A 27,562-nucleotide genomic window follows, 5' to 3' on the forward strand; every position below is an offset into this window, starting at 1 on the left:
GGCCCCGCCTCCCCACCGCCCACACTCCCGGCGGCTCCTGGCCCCGCCCCCGGCCCCTGCGCAACGCCTCAGTCCCGCCCCTCTTCCGCCCCGTCTCCCGGGCAACGCCGCGGACCCGCCCCGCCCCGCCATGGCGCCGGAGGAGAGTGCCGAGGCAGCGCGCCTGCTGCCGAGTTTCGAGCGCCGCTTCCTGGCAGCGCGCACACTGCGCTCTTTCCCCTGGCAGGTGGGCGGTGGGGCGCGCGGAGGGAGGGCGAGGGGCGGCAGTGGAGCGGTGAGGACTGGGCGGGCTCCGGCGCCGGACCCGTTCCCCCCGCCACGTGATGTCTCGGCTACCTCTCTGGACCCGGCCGCGCGTCCGCTTCTTGTCCCACCGGCTCCGCCGGGGGCGCGGGCTGGCGGTGGGCAGCAGGAGGCACACCTGCGTGAGTTTGGGGGGCCCAGCCTGGAGCCTTCTGCTCCTTCTTCCCCTGGCCCTTCCCGCCCTTGGCTGCCTTTGCACAGAGTCCACGAATTCAAGAAGTGCGGGGTTTCCTCCCACCTCCCTTTGTCACTCTGGGGTTAGGTCGGACAATTCAAGATAGATTTCATTACTTTTTTTGTTTAGCCAGTTGTTCTAGCCATTGCTGCTGCCCATTTAAACAGTCAACGTCCTCAGGACACCGGGAGACCAGTTGTAATGAGCGCAATGACCAAGTCACAGACGCCACACCTCCCGCCCTTGCCAGGCCTCGGTATTCTCATCTGCACCATCAGCATTGGACAAAACCCTCGCAGAGGCAGTTTGAGGCGCTTATGCTTGTGATGGAAGAGACGGGGCTGTGGGGAGGGGGCTGTTGTTTCAAAACAGGCCAGAAGAGAGACAAAAGAAGTCTCACCTCCCCTGCTCTGGAGACCTGCCCTTCTTGCACATGGAAATGACCATGGTAGCAGCTTCCTTCTGCCAATGCAGGGGCTTTAATGATGCTGCCTCCTTCATAATTCATGTGCAATGAGCTCACTGGGATGATTCAGATTGGGTACATATTCCTCCCCCAGGTCTGCCCCATCTTAAGGGGTGATGGTTAGTTATTTGTGCCTCATTGACCTAACCCATTTAGCATTCTGAGAGATCTTTCAGATCAGAAAGGAATATGTTCTTTTTTTTAACCCAAAATGTAAACCTTCATTACAGCATCTATGGGTCTGGATTCAATATCAACTATAATTATTCACAGGAAATGAGTGCTTACTCTGAATCAGGCCCAGGATAAATGCTTACTTAGACTGGCCCACAACAGTCATGCGGTGGGTACTATTACTACCATTCACATTTGACCAGAAAGATTGCTTGATTAGTAAAGAAGTAGAGTGCAGTAGTGGGAAGCTCGGGCCTGGGATCCAGCCTGCCTGTTTTGAATCCTGGCCAAACCCCATACAAGCTGTGTGACCTTGGGCAAGTGACTTCATTTCTCGTATACCTTAGTTTTCTTATTAAGTGGGAGATACAGTGATGGTGCTGGTGTCAGAATTACAGGAGATTGAAGCACCTGAGTCAATGTCCAGGTCTTGGTGAGGTGGGTATTAGCTAATATTTTTATTCCACCACCAAATATTTACTGAATGCCTTCCGTGAGCCAGGCACCAGGAACCAGCAGTACATATTACAGATGAGGCCCTGCTTGGATGGGAGAGCCAGAGAATAAACAAGTAAATGAATAAGCAAGAAGACACCAGGAGATGACAGTGGCTGTGAAGTCAATAAAACAGGGAAATGTATCATCAAAGTAGGGGGAGTCAGGAAAGCCTCTCCCAAGAGGTGACATTTGAGCCAGAACCTGAACAGTAAAGCAGCCCGCTGTGGAAAGGCACTGCCAGTGAGAACAGGCTGCTGCACTTGAAGAATGGCAAGGAGGCCAGGGCTGGTGGCAGACAAGGTCAGAGAGAGAGCAAGGGCCAGGCTTATAGATCTTTTAGAGCCTAACTCACTCTGGAGAAATGAAGTGATTTGCCTGATGTCACATACCAGCCAGGACCAGTCTGTCTGCTTCTAGAACCTGACCTCACTGCTGGGCTGGAGTTCCCTGTCAGAGAGGACAGCATAAACTGGCCATTGTAACTCAGATGTCAAGTCCAAGGTGAGCCCATCAGGTGTCAATGTCATTGCTCCTCCTGTAATTCCTGGTTGGCCATGTCATCCACGGAGCTGCTCTGTGACCTAAGCGAGCCTAAGCAGCCAGGGCTAATGCAGACCCAAGAGTCTGTCTTCTGATGTTTTTTCTTTGACTCATCCAGGTGTAACCCAGGACTTCTCAAGTTCAGGCTTTCAGCCAGTCTGTGGCTTTCACTTCCAACTGGCCCCCGGTCCCTGGGGAGAGATCACTTAGCACTTTGCTAACATGTCCTATCTCATGTTTAATGTTCCTGTGAAAATGCCCTTGAGATTTCTCTCTCTCCCCTCCACTGTCTCTCCAAATAGAGCCTAGAAGAGAAATTAAGGGACTCATCAGGTCCTGAGCTGCTGCTGAATATTTTGCAAAAGGTAAGAATCAGAATCACCAGCCTCCTGACTTGCCCATGAAGACGTGACAGAAACACAGTGGGTGCACTTGTATCCTTTAAAAAGAAAGACACTGCATTTAGGTGGCAGCACCTCAGGGAGCTCTGGCTCTGTTGTTTTCCTAGATGAAGACATTAGAATATATAAAAATCTGCATGAGAGGAGGGAATTTGGGAGCTGTTTTAGAAATCATCCACAATGAAAACCAAGATGACAGCTATGGGAAGATCTTCTAGCACTTGGTAGCTGCTCAAAGACTTTCTTCTTTACATTTACATTTAAGGAAAAAATAAGGAGGCAAGTCTTGCCCACTCATGTCTCTTCTAGATGTAGTTATGCTCTGCTTTTCCGAGGTAGGGTTTGAATTCTGAGGTACCTCAGGGCAGGGGTACAGGTAAGACCGCCACTCTGCTGGCCTTGCCCCACCCTGACCCTAGCCATGTGGATCAAGTGGAGATCACACTGCATTCTGGCTATGAACTCTCTCTTTTTTTTTTTTTTTTTAAGATTTTATTTATTTATTTGAGAGAGAGACAGTGAGACAGAACATGAGAGGGGAGAAGGTCCATGGAGCAGGGAGCCCGATGCAGGACTCTATCCCAGGACTCTGGTATCATGACCGGAGCCGAAGGCAGTCGCTCAACCAACTGAGCCACCCAGGTGCCTCTGGCTATGAACTCTCTTAAGGATCATGAACCCTTCTGAAAACCCAAAGCTATGGACTCTCCTGTTCTAATCTCACCGCCATAAAAAATAGGACCAGAAGAATACATTTTATGTACAAATTCCTGGGAGTTAGAGACACTCCTCCAACCACCAAGCCCATCCAAGAAGCCTAGGTTAAGAATTCCTGTGTGGAGGGTGAACCAAGATCGTCCAACCACCGTGTGGGGAAGATGTTGCCATGGCTAGGGGAGGCTTGAGAGCAACCCCGTCGTTCAGGACTGTAAGCTCAGAGATTCTGAGGTCCTTGTGGGGCAGCCCACTCTTGATTTTCACCCTGAGGCTAAAACCTAACACCAGCTAACCAGAAAGCCCCTGAAGGGTCATGTGAGTATTTTGTTGCCCATGAGTAAAATCATGTCCCTCCACGTGACCTGGCCCCTACTCTCACCACCCCTGTTGCTCTGCCCTCGTTCCCAAACCATGCCTGCCGCAGAGCCTCCACAAACTATCCCCTCTGCCTGGAACTCACTCATCCCACTCTTTGCTTCTCTAGACATCAGCTGAAGTGTCATCCCTGAGAGCCCCCTTCCCCTCCACCACACCGCAGGCAGAGTCCCCATCTTCCTCTGTCCCAGCCATCATAGCACTCGTCCTCAGCCAGGCATGTTAGCTCCAGGAGAGCAAGTGCCCAGTCTGCCTGTTTCTGTGGTTGCGCTCTCACCTTTTCCACAGAGCCAGACAGTCCCACGTTCATCCCCACTGAAAACTAATTCATGCTGCCTGCGCTGGGCAGGGGTGGCATAGACCATTCAAGCTGCTATAAGAGAACACCATTGACTGGGTGACTTGTAAACAAGAGCAATTTGTTTCTCATGGTTCTAGAGGCTGGGAAGGCCAAGATCAAGGTGCCCAAAGACTTAATGTCTGGTGGGGAACCCACTTCTTCCTTCATAGACAGCTGAGTCCTCACTGTGGAAGGACTGAGGGAACTCTCTGGGATCTCTTATAAGGGCACTAATCCCACTCATGGGAGCTTCACCTTCATGACTTAGTCACTCCCAAAGGCCCTGCCTTCTAATACCATCACATTGGGATTTAAACTTCAGACTATGAACTGGGGGGGGACACAAACATACGGTCTATAGCAGGGTGTTATCTTGGGTCCATGTGCTCCATGTTGTGCCCAGAATGTTCTGTCAGCCTACACCACTGTAGAAATTTTTTTGGAAAGGGAATTGTATCTGAAGACTTAACTGTTTCAGATTCTTGAGGGTCACCTGAACCCAGAACCCTTGTGTCTGTACACATCTTTTCTGAGGGCTTGAGTAATGGGGGTTGCCCTGTATTCACTTGAAGTTCGTGGGAGACTTACAATGGGGTCTGTCTAGCAACTCACATTGTGTCCTTTGTCACAGACTGTGAAACATCCTCTGTGTGTGAAGCATCCGCCATCAGTGAAGTATGCCCGGTGCTTTCTCTCGGAGCTCATCAAAAAGGTCAGTAATGGGCGCTGTCTGGTAGCCAGACAGCTCCTGGGACTTGCCTGATTCTCCAGAAGTGGACTCTGCCTGGCTTTGCCCGTTGGAACTCGTGCCCTTTGCCTGTTCTGCAAACCCCAGTATGTCAGAGGGGCTCCCTGTATAACTGTTCCTAGCTGGGTTTGACCTGTCAGAGGCTATGGGGGGCAGAAGGAAGAGAGGCCAGGGTATCTCTGCCTCTGTGCTTCAAGAGGTCTCCAGCAGCAGCTGCATTTCTTCTGTGGTCCCAGCTCTCCGCTCCTTTCTCCCCCAGGCTGCCAGCCCACAGGTTCTTGACCTATTCCTGCTGTTGCCGAGATCTGGGTTGCCACACTGCCCTCTATTGGGTGTTTTAGGTCCTGCAATATCCTCTTCTCCCCAATGAACTACCTGATGTGGGCTCTTTTCCTGACTGATAAAGGATGTGTTTTGTTTGTTTGTTTGTTTGTTTGTTTGTTTGTTTTGACAAGGAGAGACACAGAGAGAGAGGGAACACAAGCAGGGGGAGTGGGAGAGGGAGAAGCAGGCTCCCCACCGAGGAGGGAGCCCGATGTGGGGCTCCATCCCAGGATTCTGGGATCATGACCTGAGCTGAAGGCAGATGCTTAACAACTGAGCCACCCAGGTGCCCCTACAGGATGTATTTTTAAAATGAGCCCAAAGCTTCTGGGTTTCACGTTAGACTGAACCTCAGAGAGGTGATTCCTTAGTGATCAGCATCAGACCTGCTATCTTCAGCAACTGAATGCATGAGCCGTGTCTCACCCAAGCTTAGCACATGAAACAATCCTGGCTTCTCCGTTGCCTCCCCACCTGATTCTTACCAACATGCGCATCTAGTCGGGGCCCACAGGTCTCCCCAGAACCACCAGAAGCATGGCCGTCCCGCTGCTGCCCCTGTGAGGTACACAACAGAAGCTTGCCCATTGATGAAGCCATCCACGCCATGTAGAGTGCCCATCTTTGTGGCTTTTGCCCAGGCTCATTTAAAAGCACCAGTTGTTTGATCCATCCACAACATCATGATGGAAGGGCAGAGCTCCCTGTCACCATCACATGGCAGCTCATGCAGTCCCATTTCTGCTGCCCTAGACTACACCTCACCCTCACCCTCTCTATACCTGAGATACCGTCCAGCTCCCCCACCACATGAACTTTTCATATGCCAGGTGGCTTGTATTAAGTTAATCCATCCCAAACCTCCCATCCAAATTTGGTAAAAATCCTCCAGTCAGAGAACAGGGAAAAAAGTAAACTCATGGAACCTCTGTTTGATTCATGAGGGTCAACTTAACCTCTTGCCTGAAGCTCTTGCTTTGCCTACCCACAGCACGAGGCTGTCCACACGGAGCCTTTGGACGAGCTGTACGAGGCGTTGGCAGAGGTCCTGATGGCTGAGGAGCCCACCCAGTCCCACCGGAGCTATCTGCTGGTAGGAGATGGGCTCCCTCCCCGAATGATTCACACAAACTCCTGCGCACAGAGTTGAAATTCAGACTCCAGTCAGCGTCAAGTGGGTGCAAATCCTGACGTGTCAGCTCTGAGGTCTTAGAGGAGGTCAGTTAAGCACCCTGAGCCTTGTTTTCCCCGTCAGCAAACCAAGCATTTCAATACATAATAGTACCTATTTTATGGGGTGGCTGGGGGTTAAGTCAGGTCGTGCACATAATTGCATAGTAGAGACCTGGTGCTCAGTCCTCAGTAAATACTTGATGGTGTTACAGGAGAGCAGTCTCTCTCCGCTGCCCACCGGCACCATCGTCACTGGCCTGGCAAAGACCGCAGCCCTTGGACTGGTATTACACCTTCTTGGTCCATAGAAGTCCGTTCTGCACACAACACTTAGAGGGGTCTCAGCTTTTGTTTGGGGCCTTTTATTATAAAATAAAACACAGATGTAGGAAACCACATAAAATAAATGTACAGCTTACCAAATTGTTGCAAGGCAGCCACCATGGTGACCGCTACTCCAGTCAAGGGACAGAACTTTGGCAGCCAGCCCGCAACTCCTCCGTCACTGCAAAGTGACCACCAGGGCCTTTGGAGCAGTCACTCTGTGGTTTCCTCCCACCCACGTGCACCTCTGGACACCAGCCTTTACTCTTGCCCATCAGCTCCGTCTCGTTTGAAGTCTCCCTTCACGTGCAGGTCCCCCTCCAGCTGTTTCTTCCCTGGCAGTGTCTGTGTTGCTTTCCACAGGCTGGATTTACTCACCTGTGCGTGGTGCTGTTCGGCTGGTTCTTCCGTCCTCTGTTTCCCACTAACTGGCTGGTTTCGGAGGCCCGGTCAGACTTACATCTGCTTGATCCCGTTGGCAAGAACACAACATGGGGCTCTAGGAGACACACATCGTATCTGTTATGGTAGCAGTTATGAATGTTCAAAGCTTATTCTTTAATTCATTGGAGAATATGAAAGGGTGGTTTTCTAATTCTGTCACTTTGTTTTCATTCATTGGCTAGAGAAGTTTTACGAGATGTCTCCCTTTATCCGCTGTTTGGTCACCCACTGAGAGAGCCCGTAGAGGAGAGGCAGGATACAGACTTGATTCTTTCTTTGTCAATGCAGTGAATTGGTTTCTTACCATACCCGGAAAGAATACAGCCCATTGCAAACTGTGTCCTTAGTGAAGCTCAAAATGTGCTCTTTTCTCTCTTCTTGAATTTCTTAAATATGTTCCTCCATCTTTCTTGATATGAAGTGTTGCTGTGGAAAAGCCTGGTAATAACCTAATATTCTTTCCTGTGTATGCCCCATGCCCTTCACTCTTAAATGGCCAAAGGACTTTTCCCTTTAAAGTCCAGAATTTTAGTAGAATATATCTTGAGGTTGGTTGTTCTGGCCCAGTGATCTTGGATGCGTTGTGGACTCCTTCAGTGTTTATCTTTTGTTTTTTAGGAATGTTTTCTTGAATTAAAATTTTTAGTATTTGTTCTTTGCTTTCATTTTCTGGGACAAAGTACCCAAAAATGGGTATCTTAAACAACAGAAATTTATTGTCTCACAGTTCAGGAGGCCAAAAGTCTAAGATCAAGCTATTGGCAGGGTTGGTTCCTTCTGAGGGCCGTGAGGAAAGGATGTACTCCCAGTCTCTCTCCTTGGCCTGCCAACGGCTGTCTTCTCATCATCTTCCCTCTATGCCTTCTGTTTCCTAATATCTTCTTATAGGGACACCAGTCTTATTGGGTTAGGGCCCACCTGATGACCTCATCTTAACTTCAGAGAGAGAATCCCCTCTGAAGAGACCCTGTCTCCAAATAAGGTCCCAGTCCTGAAGTGCTGGGGATTAGGACTTTAACATACGAGTTTGTGAGGAGGGCACATTCAGCTCCTAATAATCTCTTTCTTAATTTCTTTTTGATGTTTAAAATTTCACTACTTTCACCTTCCATTTCTCTAATGGGCCGATCTGTTTTTATGTTTTGTTTTCTTTCTCACCTTCTTCTCATGTACCTTGATGTCTGAAGTGTTTTCTGTTCTTCTCACACATTTCTCAGTGTTTGTAGTTGCCATTAGGCCTCACCCTCAGTCCCTCATACCCCCGATGACTAGAGCAGCAAGTTCTCTTCTCCATGGGCTGTTGTTCACAGCTGGCACCTGCATTTCCAGTGAACACTTGGCTACTGGGCTTCTGTCCTCAGGCCTATTGTGCGCGCCATTGCTCACACACACACGCGTGCGAACACACACACACACACACACGTCTTATGTCTGTTGGTGGTTTGCCCCCACTTGTTGATACTTTGGCTTCACCTAGTTTTGTTGAATGTTGTCCATATCTCACTACTCTGTTCGTATGTGGGGATTCAGGAAGATTCAGAACCACACTCCCAGAACCCCCAGAGTGCTCCCCTTGATTTAAGACGTAAATCAGAGCATGTCGCTCAACCACCCAGAGCCTGCCAGCAGCTGCCCTCCATACTCAGATTCAAATCCTAGTTTCTCACGTGGCCTGCCAAGCCCTGCATGCTCTGCTGCAGCCTTCCTTCTCCTCTAGTTCCTCCTGCTCTCCCTCTGCTCCAGACCCCTGGCATTCTTTGCTTTCCTTGAACTCGCCAACTAAAATGCTGCCTCAGGGCCTTTGCACCTCCTCTGTCTGGAATGCTCTCCTCCTAGAAGCTCACATGCCTCACTTCTCCTTTGTACTCACATCCCAGGTCACATGACACATCCTCAAAGAGGCCGTTTCTGACCAATCTATCTGAAATAGACCCCTCCCCCAGTCTCTGTTATCATGTAGTCCTTTTTGTCTTCTTCATAGCACTGAAAACCTGAGAAATTACTTTGTTTATTATGGTTTTAACCCCCATTGGCATGGAAGTTCCATAAGAACAGGGAATGACTTCATCTTGTCACATGTGAATCCCTAGCACCGTAATAGATGCTCAGGAAAAATGCGCAGATGGATGAATGAACAAATAAGTGCTCACAGTACTGCAGAGACCGGAGTCTCCTATATGAGTTTGTGAGCTCAGAGATAGCCAGAAGCTGCCCCCAGGTGACTGTGTGTCGGAAGTGCCATGCTCAGACGCCCCACTTTGGAGAACACAGTTCAGGACTGCCTGTTCCAGGAAACACTTGCTTTCAGGGTGACAGAAAAGTTCAAGGGCCGGAGAATTCCCAGGCCCCAGATGTTGGGTTGAATTGAGGAAGGCCCCGCACACTAAGACTTTTCACGCGTAGCTCAGGATGCCAGAGAGTTGTGACTTTTTGTTGTTGTTAATAATGACAGATTCATAGACATTGCAAGAACAGTAAAGGTGCCCTTTCCCCAGATTCCCCTGTTGGAAACACAGGCCCTAACTTATACGGCTTCACTACCAGGACCCTGACGTACACACCATGCATGTGTAGGTGTACCTCATTTACCACACGTGCAGGTCCATGTGGGCACCCCTACAATCAAGATACCGACCTACTGTCACCACAAAGACCTCCTTTGGGCCCCCCCTGTCCCCAGTCCCCACCAGCTCCACCCTGGCGGCCACTGATCCGTTCTCCGTTTCCACAGTCCTGTCATTCTGAGAAGGTGAGAGGGACGGAATCCCACAACGTGTGACCTTCCAAGACTGGCTTTCTTTGTGCACCATTAACGTCCTCAAGACCCATGCAGGTGACACGTACAGTGATAACCTGTTCCTCTCCATTGCTGTATAGTATTCTGTGGCAGAATGTTCCACAGTCTTATCTACCATGCACCTGTTGTGATGTTTTTCTTTTTAAAATCAGGTAATTAATAGCTGGATTAATCCAGCTAATTAATAGCTGGTTTAATCCTTTCCCTGTCTTGGCCCAGCCTTCCGGAGACTCAGTCACACTCTCTGAGAGCACAGCCATCGTTTCCCATGGCACCACCGGCCTGGTCACGTGGGACGCCGCACTCTACCTTGCAGAATGGGCCATAGAAAACCCGGCTGCCTTTGCTCACAGGTGACCTTGGGGTGCCGGGCAGGGCAGGAAGGCCAGTTTTCTCAGCACAGTCTCAGACACAGGTCCCCTTCTCCCACCCAGGATTGTCTTAGAGCTCGGCAGTGGAGCTGGCCTCACGGGCCTGGCCATTTGCAAGACATGCTGTCCCAGCACGTACATCTTCAGCGACTGTCACACCTGTGTCCTTGAGCAGCTCCGAGGAAACATCCTTCTCAATGGCCTCTCATTGGAACCAAATACCACTGATCCTGCAAGGCACCCAGAACATAATGCCTACAACTCAGAGAGCCCCAGGGTGACGGTGGCCCATTTGGACTGGGACGTTGTGACGGCCCCTGAGCTCGCTGCCTTCCAGCCAGACATAATCATAGCAGCAGGTACTGCTTCCTGCCCCGCAGCAACTGGAGCGGCTCTACCCAGCACTCAGCTCTGGGAAGGGGACAGTGTACTCTGCCAGGCAGAGGAATGATGAGACCTGCAGAAGTGCCACTGTGGGCCTTCAGGGAGACATCAAACTACAGGGCATGGCTCTTGGATGCCCTAAAGCCACAGTCCTCCCACTTGACACAGTGGTCACATGTATTCCTGTTAAAATGGTTCCTTCAGATAAATGAACACAGCTTTTCTCAGCAAAGCCTGAGATGGAGTGCACAGGCCCCAGGGCACCAAAGCCATCTGACCTATTAGCCAGGATGCAGCTGAGCAGAGAGATTTTTATGTCTCTCCCTAGAATCTGAATGAAATGGCCAGAGCAGCCCCATGAAGCAGGGGAGCTGAACAGCAGCCCTGCCTCCGCCACCCCCCAGTCTTCAGATGTGGGGCCAAAATGGCCATGGCAGCCCTATCTTTTCAGGGCTGCAAGGGACAAGCATGATTCTCCCAGGACCACGTCTGATTCCTATACATGTCATAGACACCCAGCCCTGGGGCAGACCTAGGGTCGAACCACAGTGGTTTCAGAGTCAGGGAAGGAGCTCTGAGTGCCCCACCCTGGTAAGCGCTTGCTTCTGTCTCTACACAGCTCTGTTGCCTGATATTTGCACATCTGACCCCAAGGGCTCTGCCTGCACGTCTCTGTCCCAGATCAGGCCCCCATGTCTTTCAGAGACAAGCCCTACATCTCATCTCTGAGGGGATGAGTGGGGGAAGGAAGGGCCCAGCCACTTCAGGCTCAAGGACAGGGTCCTTGACACAAGGGGTGTTTGGCCAACAGCCCCCTTGTCCTCCACTGAGTTCACCCAGTCCCCAGTCCAGCTGACAGTGCTGTGGCTCTGATCCTGGCCTACAGCCCTGAGACATCCAGGCCCACAGTGGCCAGAACACAGAGCCTGAGCAGCACCTTCCCAAGTAAGGGTGCTGATAGGGAGTGAGTTTACCCCCTGCCCCTCAGTGCAGCCAACAAAACAGCAGATCCCTGCAAACAAGAAGTCTGAGACAGAGAACTGCTTGGGGGGGGTTTTCATTAAGCATCTTCTAAATAGGCCATAGTCAAAGAACTGATTTTTTTTAAAGGAACACCAGTGAGTCCTGGATATTTTCCATTTCATGCAGGGTTTTTCAGCAGCTTTTTTTCTCTCCGAAGAGTTTTCCTTTTTAACCATGTCATCTTCTTTGGTCCAATGTCATGATTCTAATAAAGCTGCTGGTTTCCAGGCCCCAGGCCTGCTGCTGATGTCAGCACAATCAGGCACCCTCTTTTCTGCATCCTGAATCCTAAAGTGAGCCCCTTTCAGTAACCTGAGTTTTTTCATTACAGATGTGCTGTATTGCCCAGAAACTGTCCTCTCCCTGGTCAGAGTCCTACAGAGGCTCTCTGCTTGCCTGAAGAACCAGCAGGCTCCTGAGGCCTACATTGCCTTCACCATCCGCAACCCAGAGACCTGCCAGCTGTTCACGAGTGAGCTGGGTGAGCCCTGGGCCCTGGGAGGGGCTGCTGTCTCTAAGAAGCCACCTGGGCCCCCACACAGGACTCCAGCGAGGCAGAAATCAGCAGAGTAAAAGAATGGGGCCCTGAAAACAGACAGACAGGCTGGGCCATTGGCCCACTACCCCCACCCCAACCCCGCCCCCGGGTGCTCAGTGGAGCAGCAGAGGAGGCAGGCTGGGGAGCTGTGCTCTGAAGGGGAAGAGACAGTTTATGCAGCAGTCCTAGAGGTCAGACCGGCAGTCCTACTATGCGTTTAGAGCAGGTTTCAAGGGTCTTCAGGCCCGTTTCCTGATCTGTGGAACGGAGAAGAGAGGATGGTGAATGCCAGTGGGTGTCAGGGTAGATGAGTTCTGGCCACACAGCAGTAGGGTGCAGGCTCTGGAACTGCGCCTGGTGAACCTGGGCTGCCACTCACCTCCCTGTCTTCATCTGTGTGGTAGGAACATCCACCTGGGAGGTGACACAGGACCTGGCATTGGGGAGCACTTGGGAACATGGTAGCTGCTGCTATCACTGTATTAAGCACCCAGTAAATGGAAGAAAAGCAGGGAGGACTCTGGAGGAGGGGGGCCTCTGCCATTTACACCCCAATCTGGCCCTGCTGTGGCCAGGTACTGTCCTCAGACCGGTCAGCTCCCCAGCATCACGGAGGGGTGTGCTGTCATCCTCGTCTCACCCATGGAAATTCTGGGGTGCATGGGGGCTAGTGACTGCCTGAGCCCCCGAGTGGAGCCAGGCAGCTGACTCCCACCAGGCAGCTGACTCCCACCTTCCACTCTCCCACCCCACAACCACGGGCCACTGTCCTGCAATCCCTGTCACGTGCCAGGCCCAACCGGGGCTTTCTTCACACAGCTTGGCTGCAGTGTGGTACCACGTGTGCCCCAACCCACCCCTCCCCAGCACAGCCCCCACAACAGCTGCCTCTATAGGCAAACACCCCTACGTGTGCCCGTGTCCCATGGACAGAGTGCCCTGTAGCTTTGAAAAAGAATGAAGTCCTCCTTCAGACACTATATGAAAAATCTCTATACTATAGTTTAAGTGAAGAAAGCAAAGTACCAAACACCATTTATATATATATATGTGTGTGTATATATATATGTATATATATATACACACACATATATATATATATATGCCCATTTTTTTTTAAAGATTTTATTTATTTATTTGACAGACAGAGACCACAAGTAGGCAGAGAGGCAGGCAGAGAGAGACGGAGAAGCAGGCTCTCCGCTGAGCAGAGAGCCCGATGCGGGGCTTGATCCCAGGACCCTGGGATCATGCCCTGAGCCAAAGGCAGAGGCTTAAACCCACTGAGCCACCCAGGCGCCCCAATAAGCCCATTTTTTTTAAGAGAGGAAGAGGGAGAACCTTTTTTCTTTTGTTTTTGTTTTTGAGGGGGAGAATCTTAAGCAGGCTCCATGCCCAGTGGGGAGCCAAACATGCAGCTTGATCTCACAACCCCGAGATCATGACCTGAGCTGAAATCAAGAGTCGGATACTTAACGAACTGAGTGACCCAGGTGCCCCAACTTCTTCTATTTTTAAAAATAATCCTCTCCATGTTCATATGTATATAGGGAAAAACCTGAAAGAACATAGACCAATTAACAGTTGTGATACTTGGTGGCAGGAGTATAGATAGACACACACACACACACACACACACACACACACGTATATTTTTTTTAAATAAGCTCTAGGCCTGGTGTGGCCCTTGAACTCATGAACCCAAGATCAAGAGTCCCAAGTTCCACCGACCGAGCCAGCTGGGAACGCGAACACTTGTGTACTTTTAATATTTCATTTTTATAATTACTTTCATTCATAAAAAACTGATGACAAAATGATCCTTGCCAAAGGCTCTTCAGGCATCTGTGCTTATGAGGAGGAGGTAAGCCCTTCTGGTGTATATCTAGCCTCTGCCAACAGGCACCAGGCTGAGTGGTCAGGAAACCCAGACAGGTCTGTGACCTTCTAGGGAAGGTATGGCCCAGAAGACAGGGGCGGCAAATGTGGCTGCCATGCACCGTTTAAAAACTCAATTCTTGGTCCTATCTCTGAAGGCTGATTCTAGGTGTCTGGATGGGGCCCAGATGTCTGTGGTTTGTGTATACCCCCCGGCCTGTCCTGCAGCCCCACATTATATAGGTGGTGTCATGTCCCCAGACCCCACCATCCTGAGACACATGTTTTATTTCCAGGCCGGGCTAGGATCCCATGGGAAGCAGTGCCTCATCACAACCAGAAGCTGTTTCCCTACGAAGAGCACTCAGACATGAAAATTTTGAAATTAATGCTGTAGGTTTACAAACATTTTTAAAGATTAACATGAAAATTAAATCACCATCCTGGAAAGAATTTTCATGTGGCAAAGCTGATAAAATTTTCACTGGACTTGAATGCTTGAAGAATGTTAAATTCAGAATCAGGACTGCAAACTGTGTTCTAATAAAATATAAACTATTCAAGTGGGTGCCTCTTTCTGTCACTAGTTCTAGTTCTTAAGTAAATCTCTATAAATCAAAAATGAAAAATTTTGCTCAGAAATAAGCATTTCATTTATGCAAATAAAAACATGTATCAAGTATGTCTCCCCATCCCACCCCCAACCCTGCACCCACGTCCCTCATGAAGCCAAGCTGCTTCAAACCCATTGTAGATGTTACAGAGCAGCAGGCTGTGGTACCTGTCCTTACAGCAGGAATGAAATACTAGGGACACAACGGGACAGATGCTGGGAGAGGCAGACACCGTAAGACAAAAACAGGTCAAAGAGATGTTGAAGGTACCACAGGCAAATAACAGAAAAGTAACACAGTGGGGAGAAAGAAACACTCGGGTCATGAGTCTCTCAGAATCAGAGCCTCCAGGGAGGAAACCAGGCTGAACCAGCTTCCTGGTCCACAAATTCCCAAGCAATTAAAAAATTTCACTCTACAGCTGTCCTTCCAGCTGCTGTCCACAGGGAGGCGCTGTTCTAAAGCGTTTGCCCAGGGCTAAGAGGAACTGGGCCACACTCAGGAGCACTGTCTTTGGCTCAAGCAGTCACCGGTCCATAAGCAAAGGCAGCACCGTCTGCTTCCAGCTCTCATCCCAACGAAGCTGCTCTGACTCCCGGAGGTTCTTCCGGAACTGGTTTAGTTTGCCAGCAGGATCAGGAAACTTTGAGAAAAGCATCTAGAAGAATAACGACCAGAACTTACTCATCACTGCTTCCCACCCCTGTCCCAGGTCCCACCCTAGAGCTGTCCCTCCTTCCCAGCAGCCTAGACTCCTGTCCGCTTCCAAACACAGGCTCCCAGACCGGTGATCCTACCGAAACCCTCTGTCACTGCACTTCAAGAACCACTACCAGTGTCCTGGAGCCCCCAGAGCTCCCGCTCTGGCCAAGTTTTCACAGCAACCTTGGCTAAGCTTGACATAGCTCTGACCCCGATATCCCAGACTCAGCAAGCCCCTTCCTCACGGGGCATAGGAGACCCCTCAAGTCCCAGCCATGCTCCATCCCCTACTCTGCTCCTCCTTGACAGTGCGGCCCAGACTGCAGCGTTTTCCATCCACGCCATCTACACACCATGCCCTGGGGCAGCCCTTGGCCACTGCTGTTCTGTCCACCCACAGCACCCACCCTCAGCCTCTGCCCACCACTGTCCAGCCCACGTGCTAGAACTCGGCATCTGTGTTCTTTCCAGCTAAACTACATGTTGCTAAACTACATCAGGTGTTTGCAAAGTAAGCCCAGGGGCCAACTTCAGCCCCCACCTGTCTCTGCAAGTAGTTTTACTGGAACACAGCCCCATCCTTATGAGCCCCCACTCACAGACTGGTTGCTTTCATGTTACGGCAGAGCTGAGGACTTCTGAGACTATGGCAAAGCAAAAACATTTTCTATCTGGGCCTTTCCAGAAAGTTTGCTGTCCCTGGTCTCAACTGCCAAGAATGATGAACCCATCTTTTGTAATAAGTGTAAGCACCATTTGAAGACTCCCACCCCCACCCCCACCCCTGCAAAACTGCTTCATGAAGCTCCCTTCACTCACTCCCTAGTGGCTCACTCCCTAGACAGAGCACATGGTCCACCAGCTCCAGCATCACTGAGTGGTATAAGCTCCACAAACCCAGAGGGCAGTCAGGGCCGCACCCACACAGAGCGCAGGGAGGCCCAGCCTCTGAGACCACTGCTCCCTGCCTCAGCTGTCACCCAGACGCAGCACAGGCCTGCCCAGACACAGGAGCAAACAATCAGGGCAGAGTTCAGCCTGGCGTGGTGGCAGACATGGCTACCTGCAGCTGGGCTGCCAGCTCCTCAGAGTCCTCGAAGATCAGGCCGTTTTCCTCATGTTTCACAAGCTCGTGTAAGCTGCAGAGAGAATCACAGACCTGAGAGCCTGGAAAATCCCCGCAGTGCCCGCAGTGCCCACCCGGACTCCCACCCCACCCCTCCCATGGTCAGTCTGCTTGCAGCGAGTCTGTTCTTAGATTTGGCATCTGAATAGGAAAAAAAAAGGCCTCAAGGGACAAATACACATTAAAAATCCAAACTGAAAAAAAGAAAAAATCCAAACTGATTCCAAGAAGGAGGAACAGTGAGCACACACTTTGACCTTTTCTGCTACAGGCTCTTTTCTCTGAGAACGTGCTCAATGAGCTCTCCATTTTTTTTTTTCTTAATTGCACAGCAGAGAAACAAGGTAAAAGGCAACCGCACTAGAGGGAGACTTGGCACATTAAGGATGACTTTTCTGGGTCAACAGGGAGTTAATCCCAATGTGCCCGGAGCTCAGGGTCGAACATCCTGTATTTCCCATTCAGAGGCTGGCTCCTGAGCCAGTGGTGCGACTACTATTTCTAGAACCTCTCCTAACACCGCCCTCTCCAAACACCCATCTTTGCCAGGAACAGTGGAGACAGAATCACACTCATTTAACTGATTCCAATTCAACTCTTATGAGCCCAGACAAAAGGGACACAGAAATAAAACCATGTCAGCTGCGCAGGCAATTCCATCCACCACTCTATCCATGAGCACAGGCTCCCTAAATGGAATATTTAAGACTCATATTTTTTATTCAACATCAGCTCTAAGTGGAAGCCCACTCCTTCAACAGGGTACAGCCCACCCACAGAAAGCCCACGGGCCCTACTCCCAAGGACCACCTGGCAATGCTGCATGATTTTCTGGGAGAACTCCATGAGCAATTCCGACCTCACTGACAAACCACCCCCCGCCACCACAGCTGATCTGAGAACCTAACTCCGTGAACACTCGGTTTCTGCTCCTACCACTGGAAGTTCACAGCGCACACGGGCAGACAGCACCCGAACATGTCCACCACCTTCATGGGCAGGTCCAGGCCACTGGAGGACTTGTGCAGGCACACACCCAGGTCTGCCGAGCCTGCAGGGTTGGGGCGAGGGGGGGCAGTCAGAGCGCAGGCCCATGCACCCCTAGAACACAAATCCTGAAAGGACTGTGGATCGTCACCTCAGCATAGGGAATGGAAAGCAGGGTAACAATGCCCCCAGCCCCACATACTACTGGCTAAGTTGGCCAAGCAGCCTGGAGAAGGGCAGACACACAGCGGTGCTCCCCAACAGCCATCCCAGGCCACTCGGCCCTGTTTGAAAATGACCTGCCCATCACGGCTAGTTTCAGTTGAACAGACTCCCTTTGTCTACTTAACCATGATGTATTTTGAAAGAACCAGTAGTAGTTATTGTTAAAGGGGTTCAGAATTTCTGCTTGGGGTGATGAAAATGTTTTGGAAATAGACAGGGGTGACGACTGTATAACACTTTGTATGTAAATAATGCTACTGAGTTGTACATATACTTAAAAATGGAAAAATCATTAAAATAGCAAATTTTTACTGTATGTTTTACCACAGTATTAGGGAAAAAAAAAAAAACCCATAGCACATCCAACAGAAAGCCAGCTGTCACTGTGGAAATAAAGCCAAATAAACAACTTCACATCACTAAATACTGCCTGGGAACTCCTGCCAACCAAAGGCTTTCCACTTGACACTGCCGGAAGATGAGGCCTTTCAAGACATGTCAGCACGAGGCCAGCACCCCCTCCCGGAGAAAGGAAGATGAAGGAGACTGGAGGGACCTAGGGGAGTCAATGGTGCTTAACACATTATTTCTGCATCTCCCAAGCCACTACCCTCCCAGACTTGGGGAATGGGGAACCCCAACCCAAGGCCAGGCCCAGCCCTTCTGCCCAGATGGAAGAGCAGGACTGAATGGAGGGCTTGGAGGTTGAGAAGACAGAACCCTGATAAACAGGTCTAGGGCCCTGCAGGTGGGAGAAGCCGGCACATCAGGAAGCAGCCTGGTCTCCTGGAGGACAGCCAAGAGCTCCTCTGACAGGTTCCTGGCAGGTGGCATCTCCCAGCCCCACGCAGCCCCTAAGCAGGGCCCAATCCAGCCTGAGGCCTGTGTGTCTATGGCCCTGGAGCTAAGAATGGCTTTTAATTTTTTAAGGATTACAAAACAAAGACTATGCAATAGAAGCAAATGAGACATTCACTATCTGACCCTTTCCAGAAAAACTCTGTCCCCACCGTGTCCTAGAATATTCCCTTTTAAACCCCAGCTCTCTCCCTGTAGGCTGCCGGCTGGATGCCCTTACCTAGAAGCAGGGGATAGTCCTCAGCCTCCAGCCACGGCGTACAGACTTGGATGTGCTGGAAACGCTTCTGACTGATGAGGCCGCCGTAATACTCCTTCAGAGGCCCTTTGCCTTGCAAAGAAGATCTCAGTCACTGCACTGGACCCATCTCTGGCCCCATCCCACGGCCTCAAGCCTCAGAACCCTGCAGAGGTGTGAGCGGAAGGCCCACACTCTGAAGATGTGATCAGGTCCCCATCTGGCCCCTTCCAGACCGCCAAGGGGAATGCACCCGGACCACTGAAGCCATGGTCCTTCCCCCCGAGCAACCTGCATTAAGAGGGCCTCAGGCTGGGAAGGTGGCCAGGATAAACTCTGGCCAGGCACCAGAGTGCCAACTGGATACAACTTCTCACCCAGACTGGTCTATGTCTGGGTGATGCCCCAGGTGGCACAGTGTATACAGTGGGCTCCCAGCTGCCCGTGGGAACTGTGGCCAGGAGGAGGGGAGAACAAGGTGGGGCAGCTCGCCAGGACTCTGCTCCAACCACAGCTCTCTGCTTCTCTCTCTCCCCGTTGGCCTACTCAGGAAGTAATTTTATGTTGAGCTCTTTAAAGTGGACTCTTTCGTTGAAAAAAAAAAAAAAATGCCTGGAAACCGCTGCACACAAATAAAACTCAGTATCTATGAGGCTATGCTATCCAAGATTCAACCAGAAGCCACAATCCTGCTGTCAGGCCCCTCTGAGCCTCAGTTTCCTCCTCTGTCAAGCCAGTATAGAAAACCCTACATCAGAGAGCTGTGGTCAGGATTGACAAGACAACCAACACCACATGCCTGGTGTGAGGAAGGAACCTTATAATAAAGGCAGATGCCTTCTGCACACCCTCCCCGCAACCGCCCCCTTTCATACGGGAACATGGACGGTCCCTGGCAGTACCTGTTATCACACAGACCAGAGAAGGAAGGCTCTCTCCATCTAGGACCAGCTGTTCAAACTCTATGTTTAAAAAAATAAAATGATAACCAGGATTACTATCTAATCAGGTGAGTGCAGGCTGTGGGGACAGGACGGTGCGGGGGAGGTAGCCTCTCCCAACCACAAGATCACTCTCCCAGAGGTGGCATTTCAGATCTAGGGCCTGGTTAGTCAGTGACCCAAATGGGGACTCAAGAGTCACCACCTCCACCACCCATGTCCTTAAGCTGACCCACTCAGTGGCCCTGGGGGCAGGAACATGCTGCAGGAGACACCATGCAAGGCCAGGTGAGCACCTCACGGCTCAACAGCCCCTGACAATCTCCTGCTCACAGCCACACACCTACTTTTTTTTTTTTTTTTTTAGATTTTATTTATTTATTTAACAGAGATCACAAGTAGGCACAGAGGCAAGCAGAGAGAGGGAGGAGGAAGCAGGCTTCCTGCTGAGCAGAGAGCCCAATGTGGGGCTCGAACCCAGGACCCTGGGATCATGACCCGAGCCGAAGACAGTGGCTTCAACCCACTGAGCCACCCAGGCACCCCCACACACCTACTTTCTAATGCCGCCAGCAAGATGGAGAAGTCTTCATCCTCTATAAGAAAAGAGACCAAAGTGTCATTGGCTAATTTCTAGATGCTTCCCATCCCAGCTCAAGACCACCCCCCTTCTCATCGGGTCCCCAGTGTCCTCAAATACACATGGGGTGCAGGCTCAGCCAGGCACTCATACAAGCCCCAAGTGCCTGGAGGGGTCCTAGACCTGTCCAGCTGGTGCTGCTGATCAACAGGGCCGGCCGCCCATGAAGATACGTGACCACCCCACTCTGAGAGTCCCGCTCTGTGAAGGCCGACCTCTCTGTTGCTGGGTCCAGGCGTTCAGAGCTGAAGAAACAAAAACAGAGCCCATGAGATGTCACAGAGCAAGGCCTCGGGCCCCAGGACGGCGATCTCCTGCCAGAGTGAGGAGTGAGGCCCGCAGACTCCCAACAGTCAGGATGTGGCCATGTCAGCCCCGCCCTCCAGTCTCTGTTGCAAAACTCAGCTCTATTGTTGCTGAACAAAAGCGGCCATGCACGGTGCATTACTCGGTGAGTGTACTGTAGAGCCATAAAACTTTATTTACCAAAAGAGGGGCAGGCCTATGGTCACAGTCTGCCAACCCCTGGATTAGGGGATTAACAGGTCTGCAGCCAGAGACAAGAGAGGCCACAGCAGCAGTGAGAAGTCAGGGTCAGGGGAGAGACAGGACAGCTATGAGGAGGTGGGGGAGAGGTGGGACAGCAGGAAGCACAAGAGAAGACAGATAAAGACTGAAGATGGGACACCTACCGGGCCTTAAATGCAGAGTAGGTGCAGCCCAGCTTCATAAACAGCTGGTGTTGCAGGTCCAAGGGTGTCTCTTTAAAGAAAGAGGCTGGCTTGTCATAGACGGTCACAGCTCTGCAATGAGATCACTGGCGGCTCTAGAGAGAGCCAGAGAAAGGGCTAAGGCATACAAGATTCAGGGGGATCCAAAAAATAAGGGCATTCAGAGGATCCAAGTCTCAGACAAGGACATTAAGAAGCTTCAGAATTACCTGGGAAGCTCAGAGACATGTTCTAAGACCAAAACCGCATGGGCAGTCTGGTCTCCTCCCGTCTCGGCTTCCCAAAACCAGTAATCATCTCCCCAGAACCCTAGGCATTTGTGGCTGCCTCGCCAACATGACACAGCAGGCACTACAGCTGGGACCAACCATGCTTGGGACCCCTCGCCTCCCCAGGCCCCTACTTGATGCCCCAGTTCTCTGCCAGATCTTCCCGCATCGAGTTGGTCACACACAGGTTCAGGTGGGACAGGCGCCCGCAGAGCTTCTCGTACCTGAAAAGATGTATCACCCTTCAGCCAGGAGCCCTGGGACCCACCACTACTGCCACCACCCCTACATGACTTGATACCTTCTGGTACACAAGAGCACAGGGCTGGGGGTTTCCCAAATCGAGTTGCTGGTGAGGTGCCTCCCCAGAGTCTGCGCTGAGTTCTGTCTGTACTATTTCTTTTTTTGTTTGTTTTTTTAAGATTTTATTTATTTATTTGACAGACAGAGATCACAAGTAGGCAGAGAGGCAGGCAGAGAGACAGAGAGAGGAGGCAGCAGGCTCCCAGGACCCTAGGATCATGACCTGAGCTGAAGGCAGAGGCTTTAACCCACTGAGCCACCCAGGCACCCCTGTACTATTTCTTTTACACTTTTAAGTCATATCGCTTTTCAGCTTAAATACAGTTAGAAACATTATCTCAGTGTGCCTGCGCAGCTTAGTAGTTAAGCATCTGCCTTCGGCACAGGTCATGATCCCAGGGCCCTGGGATGGAGCTCCACATCAGGCTCCCTGCTCAGCAGGAAGCCCACTTCTCCCTCTCCCACTCCCCCTGCCTGTGTTCCCTCTCCTGCTATCTCTCTCTGTGACAAATAAATAAAATCTTTAAAAAAAAAAAGAAAGAAAGAAAGAACCTTATCTCTACAGAAGGGAAAATCCAGGCTCTCCTGCCACCAAAGGAAGAAATGTAATAAAGGCTTCATTATTAAATCTTACCCACACTGTACTCTTGCTGCAGAGGCTGTGGGGCTGGGCTTGTGGGTTACCAAGGGATGGTTTTAAAAATCTGAGAGAGATGTTAGCAGCAGATTAGCCCCCAGTGGAGACCTGAGACCTGAGCCCTGATCCCGCGGCAGAAGCGAAAGAGGACCAGAAAGGGGAGGAAGCACTCAAGGTTGCTGAATGCCACTGTTGTACCACAGCCCATTCCTCACTCAGGATGCGGAGAAGGCAAGAGAGCTGGACAGCTTGGGACTGAACTGTGGTCCTCACACTTACTACCTGTGTGGCAAGCAGCAAAGTGGTGCTGGACCTTGGTTTCCTGGTTTGTAAAAGGAGAGTGACCAGAGGACATCCCCACCAGGGGCAGCGTAGACTGAATGGGATAAAGGGCCTGGCATGCAGCAAGTACTCCACGATCACTTGCTGCTGCTGCTGCCACAGCTATTACCCTCGGTGAATGACCCATTAGGGTCAGATACTGCCCACTCGGGCTCAGAGCATGACTCTTCCTGCTCTGCATCCAATCTGCTCCCGCAGGCCCTTCTTTCTTGCTGTCTCACTGGTTGCAGCAGACTGTGGCCTGTGTCCCCATCCCCCAACAGCACCCCCAGTTTTTATTTGGGGCTCTAATCTGGGGGCACCTGGGACCCCAGGTCTGACAACAGAGCACTTCCCCTAAGCCTGAGGCATCGGGGTACTGCAGCACCCCCACCCCAGTGGGATGTCAGAGCCTGACGATCAGAGAGGTTCCCTTTCTCTAATGAGCCTGTCAGGGTGGGGACGAGTGCCAGGAGAGCCCCCAGCACATGAGAAACACCTCCAGGAGGGAGTGCGGAGAAATGAGAGCAGGTCCTGATGACACTTTTTGAGTCAAAGTCAGCCTTGTCTCTGGACTTTGCAGTTTCAGGACCAACAAAAAAGTCTGCCTTGGCTTAGGTCCATCTCTGTTACTTGTAACCAGAGTCAGCCTAATCCCCCAGCCTTGCCCTTACTCCACAGAGCACATGGGGGACCAGCTTCACCAGGTCTCTGTACTGGCCCTTCTTCCTACCCAGTTCAGGGAAGGTGTCTGTACCCTCTTCCCAGACACTCACCACTTGGCCAGCAGGACAAGGCAGTGACTGGGGCCATGCACCAGCCCCATAATGGAGTAGCCATAGTTGTGCCAGTCGATGACAAGCTTGCTCCCACAGAGGCAGCCCACAAACCAGCAGACAGCGATGGCAGGTAAACCCGGGGGGTTCTGGGAAAGAGATATTTGAATGAAGAGAAGGAAACCCAGACCACGGTCAACAATAAACTGACTGAAAACAGTGGCAACATACGTGGCAAAGAGTCAATGATCTTTACAAAGCTCTTGGTAATTAATAAGCAGAAGAAAGACCCTCTTCCTCACCAAAAAAGGTGTAAAAACTCATAAAGGAGGGACGCCTGGGTGGCTCAGTGGGTTGAGCCTCTGCCTTCAGCTCAGGTCATGATCTTGGGGTCCTGGGATCGAGGCCCACATCAGGCTCTCTGCTCGGCGGGGAGCCTGCTTCCCCCTCTCTCTCTACCTGCCTCTCTGCCTACTTGTCGCCCCCCACCCTTTTTTTTTTTTAAAGACTTTATTATTTATCTGAAAGAGAGAGAGAGCACAGGTGGGAAGGAGGGGCACAGGGAGGGGGGCTCTGCTCTCCCCACTGAGCAGGGAGCCCAAAACGGGGCTCAATCCCAGGACCCCAAGATCATGACCTGAGCAAAAGTCAGACACTTAACTGACTGAGTCACCCAGGCACCCCAGAGCATTTGACTCTTAATCTCAGGGTTATGAGTTCAAGCCCCATGTTGTGCATGAAGCCTACTTTAAAAAAAAAAAAGGAAAAAAAGTTTAAAAAGAGCATGAACTCTGATTAAGCACAGGAATTTACCCCATGAAGAAACTGCAAAAAAAAACATATGGTCACTCATGCTCTTTGCTGTGCTATTTGTAAAAGTGAAAAATCTAGAAGTATCTGAATGTCTGTTAAAATGAAATAAGTATGTTAAGAGCATATCATATATTGGAATCCAGTGCAGCTAGTTAAAAGAAGGTGTTTTTATATGTTAAAAAGCAGTGAATGGAAGAGTCTGAGAGCCTAATTCCAGAACCAGACTAACTACTTGGTTCAAATCTTTACTCCAGTATTTCCTAGATGTGTGATGACAGGGCTATTTACAGAACCTCTCTAGACCTAAGTTTCTTCATCTCTAAAAGATAGGTCATACAGGGGCGCCTGGGTGGCTCAGTGGGTTGGAGCCTCTGCCTTTGGCTCAGGTCATGGTCCCAGGGTCCTGGGATCGAGCCCCGCATCGGGCTCTCTGCTCCGCAGAGGGCCTGCTTCCTCCTCTCTCTCTGCCTGCCTCCCTGCCTGCTTGTGATCTCTCTCTCTGTCAAATGAATAAATAAAATCTTTATTTAAAAAAAAAAAAAAAGATAGGTCATACAAGACCCTACTTATTCGAATTGTGAGGAATTGGATGAATTAATACAGACATATAGATAGGTAGTAAGCACAGTCTAAGACTCTGTCTATAATGACAGAATAACAGAATGAATGAGTACCATTAATACAATGGACACACACTGTAAGCTCCTACTCATGTTTTTATAAGTCTATACACACAAAAATATGCAATTTATTCACCAATTTGCATTTTTTTTCAAAAATTTAATTTATTTATATGACAGAGAAAGAGAGAGAGACAGAGAGTACACACAGAGGCACCTGGGTGGCTCACTGGGTTGAGCCTCTGCCTTCAGCTCAGGTCATGACCTCAGGGTCCTGGGATCGAGTCCCACATCAGGCTCTCTGCTCAGCGGGGAGCCTACTTCCCCCTTTTTCTCTGCCTGCCTCTCTGCCTACTTGTGATCTCTGTCAAATAAATAAATAAAATCTTAAATTAAAAAAAAAAAAAAAGAGTGCACACACAAGCAGGGAAAGTGGCAAAGGGACAGAGAGAAGCAGGCTCCCCGCTGAGCAGGGAGCCCCATGTGAGGCTCGATCCCAGGACCCTGAGATCATGGCCTGAGCTGAAGGCAGATGCTCAAACGACTAAGCCAACCAGGTGCTCCACAGTTTGCACATTTTAAAAGGCTGGGAAGTAAAGGAAGCTTAACAGTGGTTCTCATAGGACCACTCAAGGCTGATGTTTACCTGGAGAAAGATGTAGGCTGCTGGCTCCCTGCATATCAACTTCCACAGCAAGTGCACGGACTGAAATACAACTTTGACTCCATACTGGAAAATGTAGGGCCCAACTACAAGTCAAAAAACAGTTGTTACTCCCAAAGGGAATTCTTGGCAATGTGTAGATCCTCCCACCCACCCAACACAGGCACAGATTCAGAGGAACCTGGAGTTCACTGCATCCTACCTGGAAGTTTCTGAAGTTCTGTCAAACTCACAATCTGAATTCTGTTGTTCTGCAAGAGCTCATCATAGGGTCTGGAGTCTGAAAAGAATGTCCCCTTTAATGCGGTGGACAGGGCAATATAAAGTCAGATGATCCAGCAGCTCAGGATGAATAGTGAAGAATGTTTTGGAAAATAAGAAATTTTCTCTCTGTTCCCCATAGCCAGAATAGAGCATTGAGGACACTTCCTGTTCAGTCTCTCCCCACAGAGGGAGGGCCTGAATCTTACCCACTTTTATTTACTTAACACAATGCCTGGCACACAGTAGGTACTCCAGACAATCTAGAGCTCTCTGGATGGTGGAATTACCCCACAACAGGCAGACCCCTAGGAAGCTCCACTCCACTCCACTTTCTGATGACACCTTCAAAACAGGGCCAGAGGCAACCAGTGCTACTCCCCCTTTTCCCTGATACACGACTGAGGTACCCTCTAAAGATGTCATCCTGCTTCTGCATACTGAGAGTAAAAGCTGGACGTGCAGCACAAATGAAACCTCTCCTGCCTGCAGACTCTGCACTGAGGGTGTGAAATGGAGAGGAGACAATTCCTCTGAGACACAGACTGACAAAGTAGCCACAAGGAAGTATGGTTATCGTCACTGGCCCTGGAGTCACACACACCTGGGTTCCAATCCGTATTTCCATTCACTTAGGAAGATAATGTGAGACTATGCAATGAGTTAACTTAACACAATCCTGACATATGGCAGTCACTCCGTTAACGCTGGCTCTTCCTAGATACCCATCCAGCAAAGGCTGGGCAGAAACCTGGCCGACTGGGCCACTACCGAGGACATCCAATTTCAGAGAGCTGCCCGAGGTAGGAGGGAGGAAGGGGCGTCCCCGCCCCAGATCCCCTGCGTAGGTCAAAGCCGCTGGTTAAAGGCTGAGAGTGCAGCCTCCCTCCCAGTCTCCCGGGCACTCACTGCAAAAGCCCAGAAGGGTCACGGAGAAGCCGCTCTTGGCAAACGACAGCGCGTGGTACTGCATGCGGGGACTGCGACCCACGTCCCCCAGCACCACAATGATCACGTGCCATTTCGCGCGCCCCTGACGCCAGCGCTTCCACGAGACCAGCAGCAGTAGCAGCAGAGACGTGGCCACCGCTAGCAGGGCCATACAAGAAGCCGCCATTTTGGCGGGACGATAGCAGTCACGTGACCGCCCTCCCCCCGCCAGCGACGCAGTGCGCAGCCTCAGACACAGCCTCTCGGAGATGGGCGGAGAGAAAGGAGGTGAGGAGGTGGTTCCCTAAGCGGAGGCCCGCGGCACTTGGAAGGAGCCACTGCTGGCCAAAAATTGGTGATGCTATGGTAAAGATCCTTCTAAGGATCTAGGAACGCTTTTTCTCAAAATTCTAAGATAACTTAAAATACAGTGAAACAGGGGCGCCTGGGTGGCTCAGTGGGTTAAAGCTTCTGCCTTCGGCTCAGGTCATGATCTTAGGGTCCTGGGATCGCGCGTCGGGCTCTCTGCTGGGCTGGGAGCCTGCTTCCCCCTCTCTCTCTGCCTGCCTCTCTGCCTACTTGTGATCTCTGTCAAGTAAATAAAAATCTTAAAAAAAAACAAAACACAGAAACAATTCATATATATAAAATCAAAACTACCCTTTAGGGGCGCTTGGATGACATAGTCCAGGCCCTTAAGGGTGGACTCTTGATTTCGGGTGAGGTCATGATCTCAGGGTGGGGAGGTGGGGCCGGGGGGGGGGGGGGGGCCAAACTCAGCGGGGAGTCTGCTTGAGATTGTCTCTCTCCCTGTCCCTCTGCCTGTCTTCCCACTTGGTGCATTCATTCTCTCTCTATCTAATAAATAAATCTTAAAAAACAAAAAAAACTCCCCTTTACTATTAGAAGTCAG

General features: G+C 50.7%; 2 protein-coding genes across 2 annotated transcripts; one reads left to right on the forward strand and one right to left on the reverse strand.

The window, feature by feature from the left end:
- The first annotated feature begins 120 nt into the window (after positions 1 to 120).
- On the forward strand, positions 121 to 14,556 carry EEF2KMT (eukaryotic elongation factor 2 lysine methyltransferase). The gene is made up of 8 exons (XM_032843807.1): positions 121 to 226; positions 2,459 to 2,521; positions 4,621 to 4,701; positions 6,053 to 6,154; positions 10,019 to 10,152; positions 10,234 to 10,529; positions 11,909 to 12,058; positions 14,290 to 14,556. Exons 1-8 carry the CDS (start codon positions 131 to 133, stop codon positions 14,388 to 14,390), a joined length of 1,023 nt encoding a protein of 340 aa, XP_032699698.1. The 5' UTR covers positions 121 to 130; the 3' UTR covers positions 14,391 to 14,556.
- On the reverse strand, positions 14,435 to 26,839 carry ALG1 (ALG1 chitobiosyldiphosphodolichol beta-mannosyltransferase). Its single transcript, XM_032843806.1, has 13 exons — positions 26,629 to 26,839; positions 25,661 to 25,738; positions 25,441 to 25,544; positions 23,362 to 23,510; positions 21,459 to 21,548; positions 21,017 to 21,127; positions 20,448 to 20,569; positions 20,242 to 20,280; positions 19,646 to 19,705; positions 18,726 to 18,836; positions 17,372 to 17,486; positions 16,373 to 16,448; positions 14,435 to 15,265 (listed from the first exon to the last, which is right to left on the reverse strand). Exons 1-13 carry the CDS (start codon positions 26,834 to 26,836, stop codon positions 15,134 to 15,136), a joined length of 1,395 nt encoding a protein of 464 aa, XP_032699697.1. The 5' UTR covers positions 26,837 to 26,839; the 3' UTR covers positions 14,435 to 15,133.
- Between the last annotated feature and the right edge of the window lie 723 nt (positions 26,840 to 27,562).

This window comes from Lontra canadensis, unplaced genomic scaffold (assembly GCF_010015895.1).
Source record: "Lontra canadensis isolate GAN:19392208 unplaced genomic scaffold, GSC_riverotter_1.0 scaffold143, whole genome shotgun sequence".
In the NCBI taxonomy this organism is placed as follows: Eukaryota; Metazoa; Chordata; class Mammalia; order Carnivora; family Mustelidae; genus Lontra; species Lontra canadensis.